General features: G+C 34.8%; 1 protein-coding gene across 2 annotated transcripts; it reads left to right on the top strand.

Moving 5' to 3' along the window:
- Positions 1 to 1557: 1557 nt before the first annotated feature.
- On the top strand, positions 1558 to 17558 carry LOC129256205 (uncharacterized). Of its 2 annotated transcripts, XR_010293120.1 has the most exons (4): positions 1558 to 1830; positions 5658 to 5952; positions 7527 to 9229; positions 9302 to 17558. XR_010293120.1 is itself a non-coding variant. In XM_054894459.2 (3 exons), the coding sequence occupies exons 1-3, from the start codon at positions 1787 to 1789 to the stop codon at positions 7527 to 7529; spliced, it is 342 nt and encodes a 113-aa protein (XP_054750434.1). In that variant the 5' UTR covers positions 1558 to 1786; the 3' UTR covers positions 7530 to 17558. The 2 variants fall into 2 exon arrangements, 1 of the variants encoding a protein (XP_054750434.1); XM_054894459.2 differs by having other exon boundaries at positions 7527 to 17558.
- Positions 17559 to 18863: the final 1305 nt, after the last annotated feature.

The raw sequence follows: 18863 nt of genomic DNA, 5'->3' as shown, positions 1-18863 counted from the left end.
CTTTAAATTTGCTCTCGCAGTGGAAGCCAACACAAACTGGTGCCAGAACTGACCTTTCTTGTGATAAATCAAACTGAGCACTAAAGCTGCACTAACGAAAGCGGGAAATATTAAAAACGGTCAACATATAAACAGCCTTATATTTTCAATAATGAACGGTGCTCGGCTGATCGTGTTTGTTTTCGGTGTTTTGGAATTGAGTTTTCAATCATTTTTCATGTTGTTGTTTAAATTTGAAAATTGACATTGAACACACCCTCAATGCACTATTTGTGTAATATACTCTTAGGGTCAAGGAACTTTTTTTTTCAATAAGTTGACATTTATTACAGTTTGGCATGAATTTGGCAACTATTCACTGGTTCCTCAGTATATGGTCATGTAGTCAAAATAATTAGTCTGCCTTATGTGCTCAAATTTACATCTTTCAATTCAGAGTTTTGTCAAGAAAATTTTGAATGACAGCAGTTTGGCTGTGTGAGTACAATTTTAGGATTACAACTTGTGAGGCTAGCTGGAATACAATTTCATTGTAAATTACATAAATATTTTGTGACAATGGGTGGGGGGTGAGGAACTTCATACCAAAGCCGCAATATTCACAGATAGATTTAGTTGCTTGCCATTTTTGTTTCTGTATACATGTTGGTACATTGCTGGATGATCACTCAATAGGCTTGAGGGTAATTTCATTTTAGAAGCAAATTATCTAATTTTGTAGTTACATGTAACAGAAAAAAAATATGAGTTATTCATGTGCATCAGGTTTGAAACTTTTACGCAATGACTACATGTAGCACATACAAAACTTGCTGTTTCAATTCAGGGGCCTTCAGTACACAAGGCATAAGTAGGCTGCACATTCAGACCCTTAACTCGAGTGAAGAGTTTGCACAGCAGACTATATTCAACTCTTACTCTGGATTTGGGTGACGGTTTGGATGGGTTCGGGGCTTTCTAGGCAGATTCTGCTCTATTTGTGATAATCGGGTCTATTTGGCTAGATGATTTGACCTATTACTTTGATACAAATTGGTCCGAATATGCCTTGAATGCCTCCCCGAGTTAAACCGAATTCCATCTGAAAAGTATATATATCTGGAGTGTATTGGAGACTTTTCAGCTGGTTCTGAACCTTTAAAAATGAACTGAATTCCTCCACTAATGTTTCAGAATCTCTCCCAAAATTTTGGAGAAGATGTTCCCGAATTGTCCCCCCCCAAGAATATGTGTATTCAGTTGTATGTGCAGCTGATACGGTTTCTTGACTGTCCTTATTTTGTAGTACTTTGTAGATTGCTCTTTTTGGTTACACCTGGGTTTGTTTCCTTTGTATCTGTTCATAGATACTTGTCATCTTACAACCTTTTGAAATTAATTTTCATTTTATCATCATGTTACTTCTGCTGGTAGGAAAAATCCTTGAAAATCCTGAATATTGCAGGCATTTTCTTCTATATATTATATTTGGTTGTGTATAATCTTTCGTATCTACAAGCTATGTACGAGCACGCAATGATGCTAAAAGTACATTTTGGTTCATTCTGAGACTCATTCCTATGAGCTTTGTAACAACACAACATATCTTCTAAATAGATCTGCATGCAGTACATATATTTTGATCGTGTGACATGTGTCACAAAACTTTGGTTTTATTTTAATTGGTACCGAATCACATTGAATTATAGAGGATATTCTACCCGGAAATATATTCCAGAGCTGTATGAAAGTTATTGTGTGTACTAATGGATGACAAGAAGAAATATAAATTGAAGTGGTTTTCATCATGTTGAGAGAGATGCAGTTTCATTATCCATGCCAGTATAATGGGTAAGATAATGAGTGACATCTTAAGTGGAATTATCTCATTTAGTATCATATCATAGTGTCTTTCGAGTCTTCTCTAAATAACCAATATAATAAAAGTATATTTAACTTAAAGTGAACTTAGGGGAGAACCATCCAATAAACTTTTGTGGGGGATGCTGTATACAATCATCCCCCAGATTTGAAGGTAGAAAACACAATAATGTGCTGATATTATGTATATATGGCAGGGTATCCTATTGCCGGACACCTTTATTTCAGTGCTTGAAAAATGACAACTAGAGGAAATACAATCAAGAAAAACTCGCACTTGCTATTCCAAATATTATGAAAATTATGAATATGAGAAAAATTCTTTTATATTTACCAACCGTTTTTTTTTTGCATCGCACTTGCCGCATACCCCTCCACGAAAAACAATTATTTTCGTGCGTGACAAATTACATCATGATTCCGGACGTGCGCCGGACGGGGAACAATATTTTCTTGATTATGGTGTAGTGATGTAAGAAAGAATTGATGTGAATTTTTCTTCATATATCATATCATGAGTAAATTCCAAGTTTCTTGTTTGCTTTTTTTTATATCGAATCTAAGCAGATGTTGGTAATAAATTTGTGTTTGCTAACTAATTTAATTTTTTTTTAATTTCTGCATGTTAATGGCACTTTCCAATATTATGTTCGTTCTTATTGTGCACGTGACGCTCATTGCATTAAGTTCTATCAACGCGTTGTCGATCGTCGACGGCTCTAATCACAATAAACCTCGCGCACGGTAACTTGAGAACTAGCCGTCAATGATCACCCACAACACCACACCTCAACATTTTCGAAGGAGCGGATGAGATTGAAATTCGGCAAATCAGGCCCATATTTCCGTCAGAAAATATATCAATTGTTAATGCAAAACAATGTTATATGATATTTTAAGCATTTTCTGTCATTTTAGAGATAAATAAGGTAGAAGTTTGATTTTTCGCCTTGTTTTTGCAATCTTGTTCAATGTATTGCTCTGAAATTGAACTGCGGAAGTCCTACGGTAGGGAAATGTTTTTTTACGCACTAATATGCGCGTCCGGAATCATGATAGTGTCCGGTTATACAATACGTGACTATAATATAAACTCATAATTATCATTATCATTCTCAAATACATTTATTATCTGATAAAACTAATTCATTAAAAAGTTTACTTCTTCCTCATTGGCTCACAATATTCTTTGATAAAAATAAGGTGGGAGGGCTTTTGGAACTTTCCCCACCCCCTCCAACAAAGTTCCAAGACCAAAAATAAAACAAGGAGAAAAAAAAGAAAGCAAAAGGGTTGAATTATGATATTATTTTTGAATATTATCTCATCACTGGGAAGGAAAATAATGTCAATTTTTAAAGCTTTTTGTTTTACTTCATATTGGGGCAAAGCTGAAATTTGAGGGCTGTTTCTTTCGTTTCAAGGGCTACTTTTTAGTGCAGCAAGCAAGTTATGCATTAAAGGCAGATATCTATATTCTGCTTTATGTAAAGTATTGATTTTATAAATATTCATAAATATTTCTTTTGATAAATCTTGGGGTGACTCTAGGAATAATGGTCACCCCAAAGCCGTCCATTTGATGAATCTTAGGGGCAAGTTTGGTTATGATGAGGCCAAAATGGCGAATCATCCTCATGTATTTCCTTTGCTGTGTCATCATCATCATCATCTTCTATTATATAATAAAATTTGACATTCATTTTAAAAAAGTCAAAATTTAAATAAATTTGTACATTTTGTTTTACATGTAAATCATTTTTGTCTCGCCTCTCCAACAGCGGCAGCAGCATCGTCAACATTGAAATGTTAACCAAGGTTAAGTTTTTGAAATGTCATCATAACTTAGAAAGTATATGGACCTAGTTCATGCAACTTGGACATAAGGGTAATCAAGTATTACTGAACAAAAAAGAGTATTACTGAACATCTTGCCTGAGTTTCAGGTCACACAACCAAGGTAAAAGGTCATTTAGGGTCAATAAACTTAGGCCATGTTGGGGAAATCAATATTGCAATCTTGACCAAGGTTAAGTTTTTGTCTCACCTGCATAGCGGAGTGAGACTATAGGCGCCGCTTTTCAGACGGCGGCAGCGGCGGTGGCGTCAACATCAAATCTTAACCAAAGGTTAAGTTTTTGAAATGACAGCATAACTTAGAAAGTATATGGACCTAGTTCATGAAACTTGGACATAAGGTTAATCAAGTAGTACTGAAAATCCTACCTGAGTTGCAGGATGCATGCCCAAGGTCAAATTTCATTTAGGGTCAATGAACTTAGACCATGTTGGAGGAATCGACGTTTTTGAAATGTCATCATAACTTCAAAAGTATATGGACCTAGTTCATGAAACTTGGCCATAAGGGTAATCAAATATTACTGAACATTCTGCCTTTGTTTCAAGTCACATGACCAAGGTCAAAGGTCATTTAGGGTAAATGAACTTTGGCCAAGTTGGGGGTATTTGTTGAATTACCACCATAACCTTGAAAGTTTATAGATCTGATTCATATAACTTGGACATAAGAGTGTATCACTGAACATCCTGTGTGAGTTTCAGGTCACATGACCAAGGTCAAAGGTCATTAAGGTCAATGAACTTTGGCAAAGGTGGGGGTATTTGTTGAATTACTATTATAACTTTAAAGGTTTATGGATCTGATTCATAAAACTTGGACATAAGAGTATCACTTAACATCCTGTGCAAGTTTCAGGTCACATGACCAAGGTCAAAGGTCATTTAAGGTTAGAGGTAATTATTAAATTGCTGTCATAACTTTCAAAGTTTATGGATATAGTTTGTGAAATGTGGACATAGGGGTAATCAAGTATCACTGACAAGTCTTAGGTCTCATGACCAAGGTCATATGTCATATAGGGTCAATGAACGTAGTATTGTATCATTATATTAATGGTGTTTTTGTGAATAATTATTTCATAGTTGTTTTCAAAGTCAGCACTGCTGCTATATTAAATTGGGTAATGCAGGTGAGACTGCCAGAGGCGTTACACTTGTGGAAATGTTGTCATAACTTCAAAAGTATATGGGCCTAGTTCATAAAACTTAGACGTAATGGTAATAGTGCATCACTGAAGATCCTGCCAGAGTTTCAAATCACATGATTAAGGTCAAAGGTCACTTAGGGTCAACAAACTTTGGCCATGTTGGGGTAATTTGAGGAATTGTCATCACTTTAAAAGTTTATGGATCTAGTTCATGAAACTTGGAAATAAGAGCAGCAATGTATCCCTGAATACCCTATGTGTGTTTCAGGAACATGGCCAAGATCAAAGGTCATTGAAAGATCAATGAACTCTGGCCATGTTGGGAGTTTGTGTTGATTGGCATCATAACTTAAAAAGTTTATGGACCTAGCTCCTGAAACATCGACATAAGTGTAATCAAGTATGAATTATTGTTTTGCACATGTCTTAGGTCACATGATCATGGTCAAAGGTCATTTTTGGTCAATGGACATAATATTTTTTTTTTATATTAGTGTTTTATTCTTTGAATAATTATTCATTAGCTGTTTTCAAAGGCAGCACTGCTGCTTTATCGAAATGCGTAATGCAGGCAAGACTGCCAGAGGCTAGAAAAATAATCTTGTTTTGCATAGAAATGTGGAAATGAAAAATAGCAAGACAAAAATAATCAAGTTTCATAGGTATTCTTTTGATAAAATTTTCCTGTCAGGACTGATACTTGCACTCTGCCTTTGTGTGTATGGCTGTCCTGTATTGCTTAATTAAATTCATGTTTCATTAGAAAACGTTTTTTTTGTCTCCATACAGCTCCCTCCGTCTGGGTACGGAGTTCTCCCCCAGCGCCATGTCAATGCGAACCACCCTGAGACAGGAGCTGATGAGGCAACAGCTCCATCAGGAGATGGAGAAGGAGGACCAGCAGACAGTGGTGGTATCCACCAGTACCGGCTCCACTACAAACTCGGGCTCCTTCATGCACCTCCTTCAGGGTCCAACCAACCCGCTCCTGTCTGCCAGTGCTCCTGTCGCCATGGAGATCCCACAACCAAACAAACTCAGTCCAGTACCAGAACTTGCATCATTACCAAAGGATGTCTTACGGGTAAATGACAAGTCTGTATTTAGCTATATCATATCAGATTCATACTTTATTCCTTTATATGACTGTAGATATTAGCTGGAGCACACTTATGATTAAGTGAAAGTTGTCAAATAAAAAAAAAAACAGTTATATCAGCAAAAACTTACTTTAAATTAAATTTACTTTTTGGTAGGTCAATAGTCAATAGCCAACTCTGGATACCAATACCATAAATAAAAAAAAAATAATTGTATGTAAATGGACTGTACTTGTCATTTAACAACTGAATAATACTATCAATACAATGAAATAAAATGAGAAGTAAGTTCCCGATTGGGCCATAAATAAACAATGGACAGGAAACTGTATTGATTACATTTTCTACTGGACCAGCTTCAAGTACCCAGGTGTAAACATGTCACATATTGGTCAGGGAGTAATTTCCAATGTCTCTGTTCCCATTCATTGTAAGAAATGAATATTTCACAATTTGGAAATTTTCATGAAAAGTCAAATAATGCTAAACAATATACATGCAGTTATCTAAAATTTCTGCATGAATTGAAGAAGATGTATATTTTTTCACTTTAGGTGTCTGTGAAAAAGAGATCATATTAAAGTTTCTATTACTTCCATTAACATGGTAAAGGATAGTGGTTTTATGTTGTGTTAAAAGAGGAAAAAAAATCATTGTGAAAATTAATTGTACTCATTTTGAAATTATAATCTAATGTCCTGGGTTTTTCATCAAAGTTTGTGTGGGAGGGTACTATTGGGTTAGAGTTATTGGATATGTTGTTCTGGCTGCATCCCAAAGTCTAGCAGCACAGCTAGAGTGTGATATCTATATGCATGTTTGAATTTGTGCCATTGAGACTATGCAGGCAGGAAGAACCACCATTGCGCAGTGCCCTTTACACAACTAAGATTAGTATAATATTTTTCATGCTTAGTAATATCTGTATAAGGAAGTACATAATATGACTTTCTTACATTTTGAAAGTTTTTACTTCTGACCTTGTTTGATCACATGACTGTGGGCGGGAGAAAACATTGGATATTTTGGACCAATGATGTCATGGATGTCCTTTACCTGTGAGAGAAAAAAATTGCATAGAGAGGACATTCAGAGATGACCTTTTAAAATGGAAAGTGAGAGAGGTGTTTTGGAATAATATAAATTATTTTGTGTGCAATGACTTTTTAAAATTTAAATAAGGGTCCTTTAAGTTTTTTATTTTTTATTTATGGAGAGGTTTCTTTTCCTTCAGTACATGTACAGTTGCCTTATCTATATGTGAATAATATACAAACTGAGAATAACTCTCTAGACAAAAATTGTCTACTTTATTTGCTAACAAGATTTAGTAAAATGTAATTTTTCATAACTTTAACTTGCATTTTCATACATGTAGGACATATACTGTAGTTTGTGTTTTCTAGCCTTTATTCCAGACTTTTCCTGATGTGCCAATATCCTGCTTCAATGTTTCATTTCTGTATTTATTATTATTTATTTTCTTATTTGATGACTGATCTATATAAATTTACTTTGTTAATCTGATTTATTCCTTCTCCCTTTTCATGAAAAAAAGTAACAAATATCTGTTATCCAGGCTAGTCATCGTCAACTTTCTGTCTGCAGTAAGCATCGAGTTGGATAGCGGAAGGGAGCCCTCTCATGGTAAAGTGTGAAAAACTGAAACTGTTCTGTCAACTCTCAACTGGAAGTGGTAATTATAGTACAGGAGGTGGGCAAACGACATTTCTTTTTTTTCAGAAGACAAGTGGAGATACCATAATGCTGCCATCGGGTTTGCCCTATGGGGATTTGGACCTGATCACAAACAACATCATAAAGATCATCTAGATAAAGTATATTTTCAAACTATATTTTAAATCAACAAGCTATGATTGACAATTCACAGTGACTGCTTGATTCCATTCTACTTTTCAATCAAAATCAACTCTTCATTTACGAACATGAAAGTTCATCTGTGTTGGTTACAATAAGAACAAGTTAAAAATTTGATCTCCACACAAAGAAAAAATCTGAAGAATTACCTCGAAATTTTCGGCTGTTGACTGCAACCTTCCTCAGCGATGACCAAAGTGACCCGATTTTACCTGGTGATGTGGTGATTGATAATCAGCTCATAGACACTCGGAAGCTTGTATTGCCCTCCATCCAAGTGCTGGACAGGGAGCCACGGTACTTTGAGAGAGATGTGAAAGAAGCGATTTACATCTGGGCATTCAAACTTCTCAATAAGGACGAAGGGCGATACAAGCTTCTGAGTGTCTACGGCCTCATTATCGATCGCTACGTCATCAGGACAAATCGGGTCACTTCACTCATTTCTGAGGAGGGTTGGAGTTAGCAGCTGAAAAGTTTGAGGTAATTCTTCAGATTTTTTCTTTGTGTGGAGATCAAAACTTGTTCTCAACTCTTCATTTATCATGTTTATTTGCAAATAGCATGTTTCACATGCAAATGAAAGAGTTGCATAAGATTGTGTAAATCTTCATAGATTTTGACTACCTAAGCTATGTTAAGGACTCTTGTAGATCACATCTTTTGTTTCATGGGACCTCATCTCTATTTTGAGTGAATGATTACTTGTTAAGGGGGGGGGGGGTGTTATTTCAATACTTCATTAAACCCTTGCATAATTTCCTTTATTTTTCTATAGCTATAGCTAGCGTAAAACAAAGAATAATTCAGAATAAATAACTTTACCATCGCCTTGCCACTTTCAAAGGCTGACCAGTCTGTATTATTATGTAATTACTCTTGTAACAATTCAAGTTACAGGGTCCTCGATCCACTCCATCCCTTTGCACCACCTAGGCAGCAGCATTTCAAATATTCACTACTCATGAATGTTCTCTTTGGGCATTTCTAATGCAATACAATCAAATAGACTGGATTCCTTACATTGGACCTTTGTCAAGCACTTTCAGATTCAAAGTCTATAATACAGCATCAAGAAACCTTTATTTAGACAAACATAAAACGATTTTTGTCCAAATTGTGTGTTAGTTGTACATCTGCTTCTACAATAGTGAATTCATATTTCCTTAACAGTGAACTGAGCATGCTGTATATTGCTTCCTACCTTCCAAAGTGAAAGCAGAGTGAAAGTAGTGTTGCTGCCCTCTATTGATGAATTTTGTAGACTGTACTGACTGAAATATTGGTGAACCGATCTTCTTCATTTATGTAACATCTGAAGGTTTCCATGGCGAAGAAGAATAGTGTAGGTTTCACTGTACAGCATGTATCTTTCTTGGGCAAGTGTTGGTCCTGAAAAGGACAACCCAAACTCAACGTTTTAGCAAGTGTTTGAGTTTGGGTGGTCCTTTTCAGGACCAACACTTGCCCAAGAAATATACATGCTGTACCGTGAAACACTCTTCTTCATTTAGCTAGATAGAACTTAAATGTGAAAAGTACAAGTAACATTGGTGTTCTGTGTGGTCATTATATGCCATCTACACCCACCTAGATATTTTTATTTTTCTTTCTCATTTGATTTACATTTACCCTTAATTACGAGCTTATATAATTTATTTGATTTTTTTTGTAGAATCTTTTGTAGATGCAACATATTCATACATGACAGTAATAATTAAAAGGGAAAGTGGCTATAAATACACCTTATATTTCAATGTCAAACATATTATTTAAAAATGCATTATTGGAGAATAGAGAGTTCTGAAAATCTCTTAATGGTTATCTATTTGTCCATCAACTTTTGGCCTAATAGGTGGTATATGACATTAGTTGGGTTTAATACTTTTACTGTGCTTTGAATAGTTTCCATGTGAATTTTACCATTCAAGAATTCTCCAGTCATTAAAAATTTCTCTTTCTGTTTGTGTATTATAAACATTTCCTGAGTTACGGTTTCATTTTTATGTTTACTCTATAAGTTCCTTTCTCCATATATTCAATTATTAAGGATATAAACAAACTGGGTAAAGCATTATAATCGTAAACCTCCAGTGAGAATTGTAGTGTAATTTAGAAGGTACTGGGCTTTTTTTCTTGCTTATTTTTTTCCCACATAATTTTTTTAAATGGAAATACTACTCTGATGAACTTTCATTTTTAAAAGCAATTAAAATGCAACAGTTCTCATGATCTGGTTATTTTTCAGACCATATCAGTATAAAAATTATGTCAAGTTTCTTACATTCTCGATATTTTCTACTAGGATTTTAGCCCAAAATATGTCATTTGAATAGGATGATTCTAGAATTAAAAAAACAAAAAAAAATCTTTTTCTCAAATTATTGAAATTGACTTTTGATTCCCTCTTGGTGCACTAGTGCCCTTTGGTAAGGTATTAATCCTTATCACCAGGTCCCTCGGAGAGGACCTGAAGCTGTTGGTCCTCTGGTTGCTTGCTTACATGCTTTCTTAGCAATCAGGTAAAAAATCACCATCATTTACCACTTACCATTAAAAAAATATGAATTTAATTTTCTTTTTTTACTGTAATGTGAATCAAAAGCATAGTACTATATGCAATAGAGAAGAATAAGAAACAAGGAAAATGATAGTTCTAAGCTTTTTAACTGAATGGGCTAGGTGCAGATAGGAGAACAGAAAATTCAAATTCACAGAAATAAACCATGATATTCATTACAAAAACTCATTAAAATTCTTCCCAAACTTCAGAGCTCCAGTATGTCAAGGTTAGCCAAAGGTTGGTTAAGAAGCCATATTCTGAAAGACTTATTGTTTTTAATAGCGGTTATCCTAAGTGCCCTTTTTTTGGATTCCCCTAAACTTAATAGACCCTAACCTTGAACTTAGGATTAAAAGAAAACCAGAGGTATTTTAGAGTTGGTCTGTGAATCTTAAGGATGTGATGTGAATTAGCCTTCAGGAAATGCTAGCACGTTTTATCAAACTTTTCAGGAAGTGCTTCCTGAATGTTGTTTTTTAGGAAGGGAAACTTTAACACACTCCTCCTTTCATGTTCTGAATATTCTTTGATGGGGGAATCTTTTTACCTCAGTGACACAAAGACTCCTTCCATATCTTTGCTTGATGATATTCATTGATGTTAATTTTGCTGCATTTCTGTCATACCTGTATCATACTAATTCATATGTACATTCTATTCAAATTTGTTTATTTTCCTTTCTATTATTATTGGGAAAAACAGTGAAAAAGAATAGAGGGGCCATCAATCAACTTGTACACCCAATGTCCAGAACTGTCCTTTTCAAAGTAATAATTTGTAGGAGGAGGAGGGTAAGGGGTTAATTATACTTGGGAGGCGGAAGTGTCCCTTGAGTCAGTCTAATTACCTTGTAATCCCCTCACAAATGTCTTTCAAATCCATCCAATGTATGAAACCATGTATCTACTGGAATACCATACATAGGACATGACACTACTACCCGCAGGGTATTATTACCCTAATGCTTCTTTTCCTTTTTTAACTAATTACAGTAGCACCCATCACTTAAGCCCATGGACCCTATTTGATAGCTCCTAGGTAGGGATAATGAATAGATGCATCTTCCTTTGGGTTTTATCTGTTAAACTGTTGTATACTGTTGGGACAGAATTGAATTCATTAGGGTAACAACTGTCATCAAGTATGTTGTGGTGTAAGGTCATGGTTGTTCATGTTGTTTTATGATGTGCTATCTCTTTAAGAAGATGATAAGTGTTTTAGTTGACCTTCAATGTGACCTAGAGATAAAAGAAACCAGGATGAATGGCTCACCATGTCTTGAGGGTCATATGAAGGTCAAACATATGCAAACAAATCTTCACAGTTGGATAACAGAGTCATTAGTGACAACTCTCAGGGTCATCAGAAAGAATTGATTGCAGTTCAACTTTAATGTGAGATATGTGTAGGGCCACTGTAAGTAAAGACCATATGCTTTCTTTTTAATTTTTAAACATGAATTAAAGGAAATAAACTGCAGGATGCTCTTTTTAAGGTTCACCAAGCTGTCTTTTTTAATAGCCAATTGAGATCAGAATGCACTTTTGGTTATAAAAAAAAATCTGACCACTCTGGAATTAGACATAAAGGTATTTCAGTTTTCTTGTTAGAGCTCCTTTTAAGAAATAGCTGTAATATTAATACTACCTGTATTGCTATGTCTAGTATTGACTGTGTTGCATCAGTGGCTATTTGCTGATGATGTAATGGCTTGAAATAAATAATGAATATCGTAGATGACAGCACCAAAATGAGCCAAGATATATTGTCACCAATTTACTATGAAAGAATGATTCAATGAGACGGTGATAACCCTCGTTAATACTAATAAGAAGGCTGGGCGGTGGGCAGTTACCCACCTACGTCATAATAGTTAATAACCACAGCAACGATAAACAAATAAGAACTAAACACACCTTCATATTGGTCTGAGATGTGCTCTCTTTCTCTCTGACGTGCACTCTACGTGTGACGTCACCTCGAAATCCATTTAGGCTGTCACTTCTACTCTGCCATTCCTGTTGCAGGAGGTCAGAAAGGTCATTCGACCGATCTGAATCAGCACTCTCATAAAAACAGGATATATCAATAATCTTTTATGCTATGGAGAGGAAAGCATGTTTACGAAGGAGTCGAGGATAAGAATTAATGTGATAGAAGACAAGGGGGAGGGGAGAGGTTGGAGGTATGCCCTTTTCCTGTCAAAAAACTTGAATATGGGGAGGGGGTTGAGGATGAGAGGGAGGAGGAAGGAGATACAATGAATCAATTCTTGAGAGATGCGCTGACATAACTGTGGGACATGAACTTCTCACCTTGCCCAATACAACAAGACATATTGGACAAGAACAAAAATGTTTACTGGTTTGTGAAGATTGTAAGTTGACTTGAACTACGTAACTTGCTTTGATGAAGTTATAATGCTCTAGCGGCATTGGTGGCTTTTAAATGAGACATTATATTTGAATATTTGGTCTCTAAGCACTCCTTGAAAACCACAACCAAATTACCAGTTTGATTGATTTTTTTATCTAACAGAGAAACTTCTACATCATTAGGAGCTAAAGAATATTGCTGTCTTCCTTAAATAACTCTGAAGACAAAGTGAGAGAAGTTAGATTGTATAGTGCCTGCTCATCATTCATACCAAACTAGATCAATAGTCCCATTATAAGAATAAATAATCCAAAATTCTCATTAAGACTCTGACCACCTGTTCGTTTTCAATATCCATACATTTTAGAAACTTGTAATCAGAAGGGTGAAACCTTCATTTAATACCCACTTCGATCTTGGATGAAATATATAAAGCTAGTTATTTTGTTCATCCAAATAAAAAAAAATAAAAAATTTTACTAATAGATATCTGTAAAGAAAATAAAATGATATCTGTAATGCTACTTTCTGTCATGTTTGCTTTCCAAAAATTGTGGTTATTATATATAACTGCAGATAAAAACTTAGTGATTTTCTGGTGATGTTTGTAAAATCGTTCGGATTATAAAATATGCCTAAAAAATATAGTGTAAGGCCTGTATGAGGAACAAAATAAATAACTTGTTACATTTTGTGTGGTCTTTGTGGAACCTATCCTGCCTCTAGTACATTGAGTCTAACCAGGTGTGTATGATTACAGTGACGGACATACTACTTTCCTCATGTCAACGTGTTTGTTGTATTATTCACCAAGGAGGAGGTTGGGCCATAAACCCCTCACTGAATTTCCGCCGCTATATCAGGACTCAGATACCTTCATCGTACCGAATTTATATCTTATGGAGCAAAATCTGAGTAAAGTGACATGACGAAAATCTGCAGGACCATCTATGGCTTAACTTAGTGGTACTTATAATGGAACAGGTCTCAAACTTTTGAGAGCTATAGAGGCATTATATAGGCTATCATTATATATCATTGTATCATTATATAGGCTAAAACCCTATGCTTGCAATAAAAAAAAAAGGCATAAAAGAATATCTAGCTCCTGGGCAATGATAGAAGCTGTAAGAAAGGATGATAAGACCATTTAGCTCAGGTACATGTATACCTATTTTTGTTTTGTCATAAAAAGAGGAAGATTCATATTGGTACAAAATTATCATTTGAATAGTTTTGAAATGAAATTGTTAGAATTGAAAAAACCCATCAAGCATGACCTAATTCATCTGGGAGAAAGTGCCTGGTAATTGAAGTGTGATGTCAGTTTTACCAAAGGAATCATGGTGATTAGTTGGAACAGGAACAAAAGTAGGACAAGGACAAAATTTAGGAAAATTAACAGTTCTTCCAAAAGAGAAGCCAATTGCAGCAAAAATTGCTGAGGGTAATTAGAAACAAACATGAAAGCATTGTTCAGAAAGCAGTTGAGAGCAAGAACTACTCTCATTCTAGCTCAGTAATAATGTTTTTTTACAAAAAGTTGTAAATGCCCTTCATAGTTCCTATGAAATTGATGATAATCGGTATCAAAATAGAAACCCAGGGTATATTATTAGGTTTGGAATAAGTGTTTTTAGGTTTAATACACCTCCAGATAGAAAGTTCTTTAGCCTCTTGAGAGGATGTACAACTTACTTCACCCACTGCATCTAGTGTCTCCTCCCACAAAACTCTGCACGATATATTTGCGTCAAGTATCTCAACTTAATCCATATCTCTCTCGGCTGCGATCGTTTAATCTCATATTCCAATTACACTTTTTCTAAGAATATTGATTGCTGCTTCTTAAAATAGATGCCTTCCAATGCTTGTTGTAATTTGATCTCAACTTCTGTATGTATTTAGGAAAGTTATTTATGTGGGTAGTTGTAATCCTAAATACAAGTTTCTTTCTGAATCACATGGTCTTCTTGAGATGTTCAAATAAGTGTAAATGGAGTTTTTAAAAAAGGAGAATAAATAACAAAGAATCACAGATTTTTCTAGCTATAATTTTTCAAAAGGAAAATTATTTTGGTCATTTTATTCCTCAATATGTTGATGTTGGTTGTCAAATTGGAAAAGTTAATGACTTTTCTGGGAAAAATATGTTTATAGATGTTCGGTGTATGGAAACTGCTATATATCAATATTGCAGTTAATTATACATGTTTGCTCTTTTTATTTTTATATTTTACTTTGTTTAAATGATCTTTCTTAATTTTTATAACAAATATAAAGAAATTGAGACATTGAATACATTTTTGCAGCAGTGGTAAATGAATACAAAGATAGCTTGAATGGTAGTATGCAATATTTTGTTTGTTTCAAAGTTGGCAGGAGTAGCAAATGATTCCACACACATCATCTCAAAACATTGTTTGATAGATAGGGAAATAAAGATTGCTTTCTTGTGCTAGACAGATGCCTTGCTGGGAGACTAATCAATTGCATCCATGCACTCTGCATGCCTCCCTTGAAAGAAGAAAAAAATGTATTCAAAGTTTTTTTATTCTCTTTAAACAGTGATAAAAACAAACACATTGATAAATATATAATTACCTTGCATGTATATATGTATCCTCAGCCAACATGAATTTGATTATAAAAGGATCAACTTGATTATTTGCCAAATGACACTATGGAGCTTATTTTCATTAATTATGGGTTTAGTGTTGATATTAGATTAAAGAGCCAGACCTGTTATGGTAGGATCTAAAGAATGATTTGTTATAAATTCTTATATCCAATAGGGCTTATAAGCAGCAAGACAAAGGCAAAATAAGATGTTACGATATTGTTTGGTTGGGAGGCATAATAAATCAATAATAAACTTGTCCATGGCCATTATGCGTCTAGGGGTTGTTTCACAAATGATCCTTAAACTGATCAAGATCAGAGATTTCTTTCCTTTTTAATTATTGCAGTCTTTATACTCCCCCCCCAAAAAAAAAAAATCAAAGGCATTCTGTTGTAGCAGTAGTGCATGCATGAAGTTATTGTTTTTACAATGAAACAATATCAAATTTGTATTTTGATATATAAATTGGTAAGAAAGCTAGGCTGAAACTATTGATTTTTTCTAATTGTATTGTGTTCATTTTCCCCAACAAGATTATCTCACAGACTCCTCAAGAGCTGTAGATGAAGGATTAGGAAGCCAATTATTGTGGAAGACAATCTTAATGTTCAGGAAAACATGTTGGTCTGAAACACATTAATGTAGGGAAGATTTGCAAGCCCCAGGCATGTATTTTAACAGGAAAATTGTTAATTAGACAAAAACATGTTTATCTATATATGGGTCTGAAGCTAATATAGGGACAGGTTTGAGTATGTGTTAGATAAGTCAGGATCTATTGCTGCAGTCTGTGGTATGTATGCTAAAGGAAATCAATTAGTATTGGATCAATTCAATTATTTGTTTCCTGTTAATTGCCAGCTTAATTATTATCATACACTTTAAAACATAAAATTTCTTAGGGAGTAAAGGGTAATTTTGTTTGTTAATTTATGATATTCTTTTTTTTTAATTTAATCTGAAATAAATTTAATTCTGCTTTAATTGAATGGCTTAGAAAATGGTTGTGGTTTACCCATCACATCCCCTTTGGTCAACACAAAATGCAATTGACATTTAGAACAAAAATCAAGAAACATATAGAATACACTTCAAATAGATAGATAGATAGATAGAGATTGGTGGCTGGATAAATATATCAACATCAGCTTATTATACTTTCAATATCTTATTCAATTTTATGTCTTAGATTTAGAAAAATAAACTAAGTGAAAGTTGACAGGTTTCAGTCACTTAAATGTTTACATTGCCCCCCCCCCCTTTGTTTCAGGCTATAAACCTGAATTGGAAATAGTAAAAACTATTAATGACACGTGAAATATGCTAATTCATTGAGTTGCCAAGGTTGATAAATGTAGAATATAATGAGTGTATTCTCATTGCTCTTTCGGCACATAGTTATGCCGTTAAGAAATCTGACAAATGTTTATAGGATGTGTAGTGGGTCTGTGATATACGATAGTGCATTAATTAGGTGGTGAAGAGTTGTTCGGTATAAATTGTAAATGAAATGAGTCACACATAACCTTCTCAAACTAGTCCCTTTTCTCCACAATTTGTCAATCCATTCTTGGGCTCAAATTTCAGTGGGATATGGAGGCTGGTTTTAGGTAGAGATTAGCGTTACATTTCATGATCTGTAATTGAATACTTATGGTGGCTTTGATGTTGTATTTAAAGATTTTATAACACGTAAATTCTGAATTAGCTGGGAAAGGTGGCAAATTTAAGCTTCCTGATGAATATGTATCACTAGAAGGATTGATCTTGAGAAGTGGGTGAATAAGAATAAAAAATGTTAAATTTTACATCATATTTTATTCCAGGTAGAGGTTATTTTTATCCTTGTTTTGTCAAAGTTTTAATGTGCTGATTACGATAAAAATGTTGTTTCGATTTAGATATAAGGTGGGTGCTGCACTTTGACCAAACTGATGAATTTGGGTACAGGCTAACTTGCTTTGAACATTGATATTAATGAAGAATCACATGATTATCTGCCATAAAACAGAGTTTTGAGAAATTTAAAAAAGATTTTGAAGGTTTTGTGAATATGAATTCAATCCAAGCACTATGTATGGCATCTAAAATATCTTAAGTGTAAAAGGTGTTTTTATGTTACGTTACAAATATAATAAGGACTTAATGAACTCATTGTATTCATGCATGAATTAAAGTATAGTTTGGACCTTGTTTATAGAGTTAATAAATCTCCAAACGCACAAAGTTAAATTTTGTGTTCTGTAGTGACCTTTAGTACTCTGCCAAGTTTTGATGCTCATAGAATCTTGTATCTTTTTATTTCAGCTATTTCATTTTGTATTCTGTCAGTTTTTCCCCTTTTTATTTGTCACAAGTTTAGGAAAGGAATGACAGAGGTAAGCAGGAGGAGGAGGGGGTGGGGGGGGGGGGGTGGTGACATTAATATGACACCACAGACATGATTGTGATGGTTTGGAATATACCTTGCAGCCTATACAGTAGCAGACTTTGATGACTTCCTGCATATATTGAAGACATTTATTGATGGTGGGAAGTAGGAATTAGGAAGTTCCAAGTTCAATTTAAAACATCCTTGTAGTGCACTTTTTCTCAAAGCCCTCCTTTTTTTATTTTTGACATTGATTTCTAGTACACTTTTTCATATTATTTTGGGAAAAAATGTGGCTTTATTCATTTTATTTATTCCATAACAAATTGTATTTGAGTACATTTATATTGCATATTTGAGTGCAAATAATCCAGTTGTAGTGATGACAACAATATAAGACTATATACAATGGGACCGGGGGGGGGGGGGGGAAACTTCCATTGACGAATGGGATCTCTTTTTCCAGATTGGGCACGTTCCGTACATTTAGTAATAAGGGTGTCAAAAACACTAAAATAATGTAAAAAGAGTATATATTTTGCTAGGAAAACTACATGTTTATGGTCCAATTTTCAAGGCTATAAGAAGACTAAAATACTTTATAAAGGATGTACTTTTTGCCCCAACACTATGTGTTTAGGGTCCGATTTGAGAGAGGTTTGTGGGGTGTAGGCCTATTACTAAAACCAATGAAAGTAAAGGTAAAGCCGATGTCCGTGATCACGTCCGTGACATAACAATTAAGATATCGTTGTACTTGTTTAGGGGTGAATTCAGGGAATACTTGTCAAGGATACCATTTTGTGTCCAGTACATGTTAAGGCCACCGCACACCTTACGACCCGACCAGTCGCCGACTGGCCTGCGACTGGGTGAGGGGAGATGTGACGTCACAGCTCTTGTCAGCTTCGAGTCGCAGACCGGTCAGAGACAAGTCGCAAGGAAAATCGGAAGGATTTGACATGTCGAATCCTTATGACTTGATCGCAAGCTCAATCCAGCTTCCAGCCAATCAGACAGCAGAGTTGCACGACGCGTATATGATAAACAACGCGCATACGCAGTAGTAAGCGCACTTTCTCAG

Source organism: Lytechinus pictus, chromosome 3 (genome assembly GCF_037042905.1).
Source record: "Lytechinus pictus isolate F3 Inbred chromosome 3, Lp3.0, whole genome shotgun sequence".
In the NCBI taxonomy this organism is placed as follows: domain Eukaryota; kingdom Metazoa; phylum Echinodermata; class Echinoidea; order Temnopleuroida; family Toxopneustidae; genus Lytechinus; species Lytechinus pictus.
This window is presented reverse-complemented; position numbering and strand designations above follow the sequence as displayed.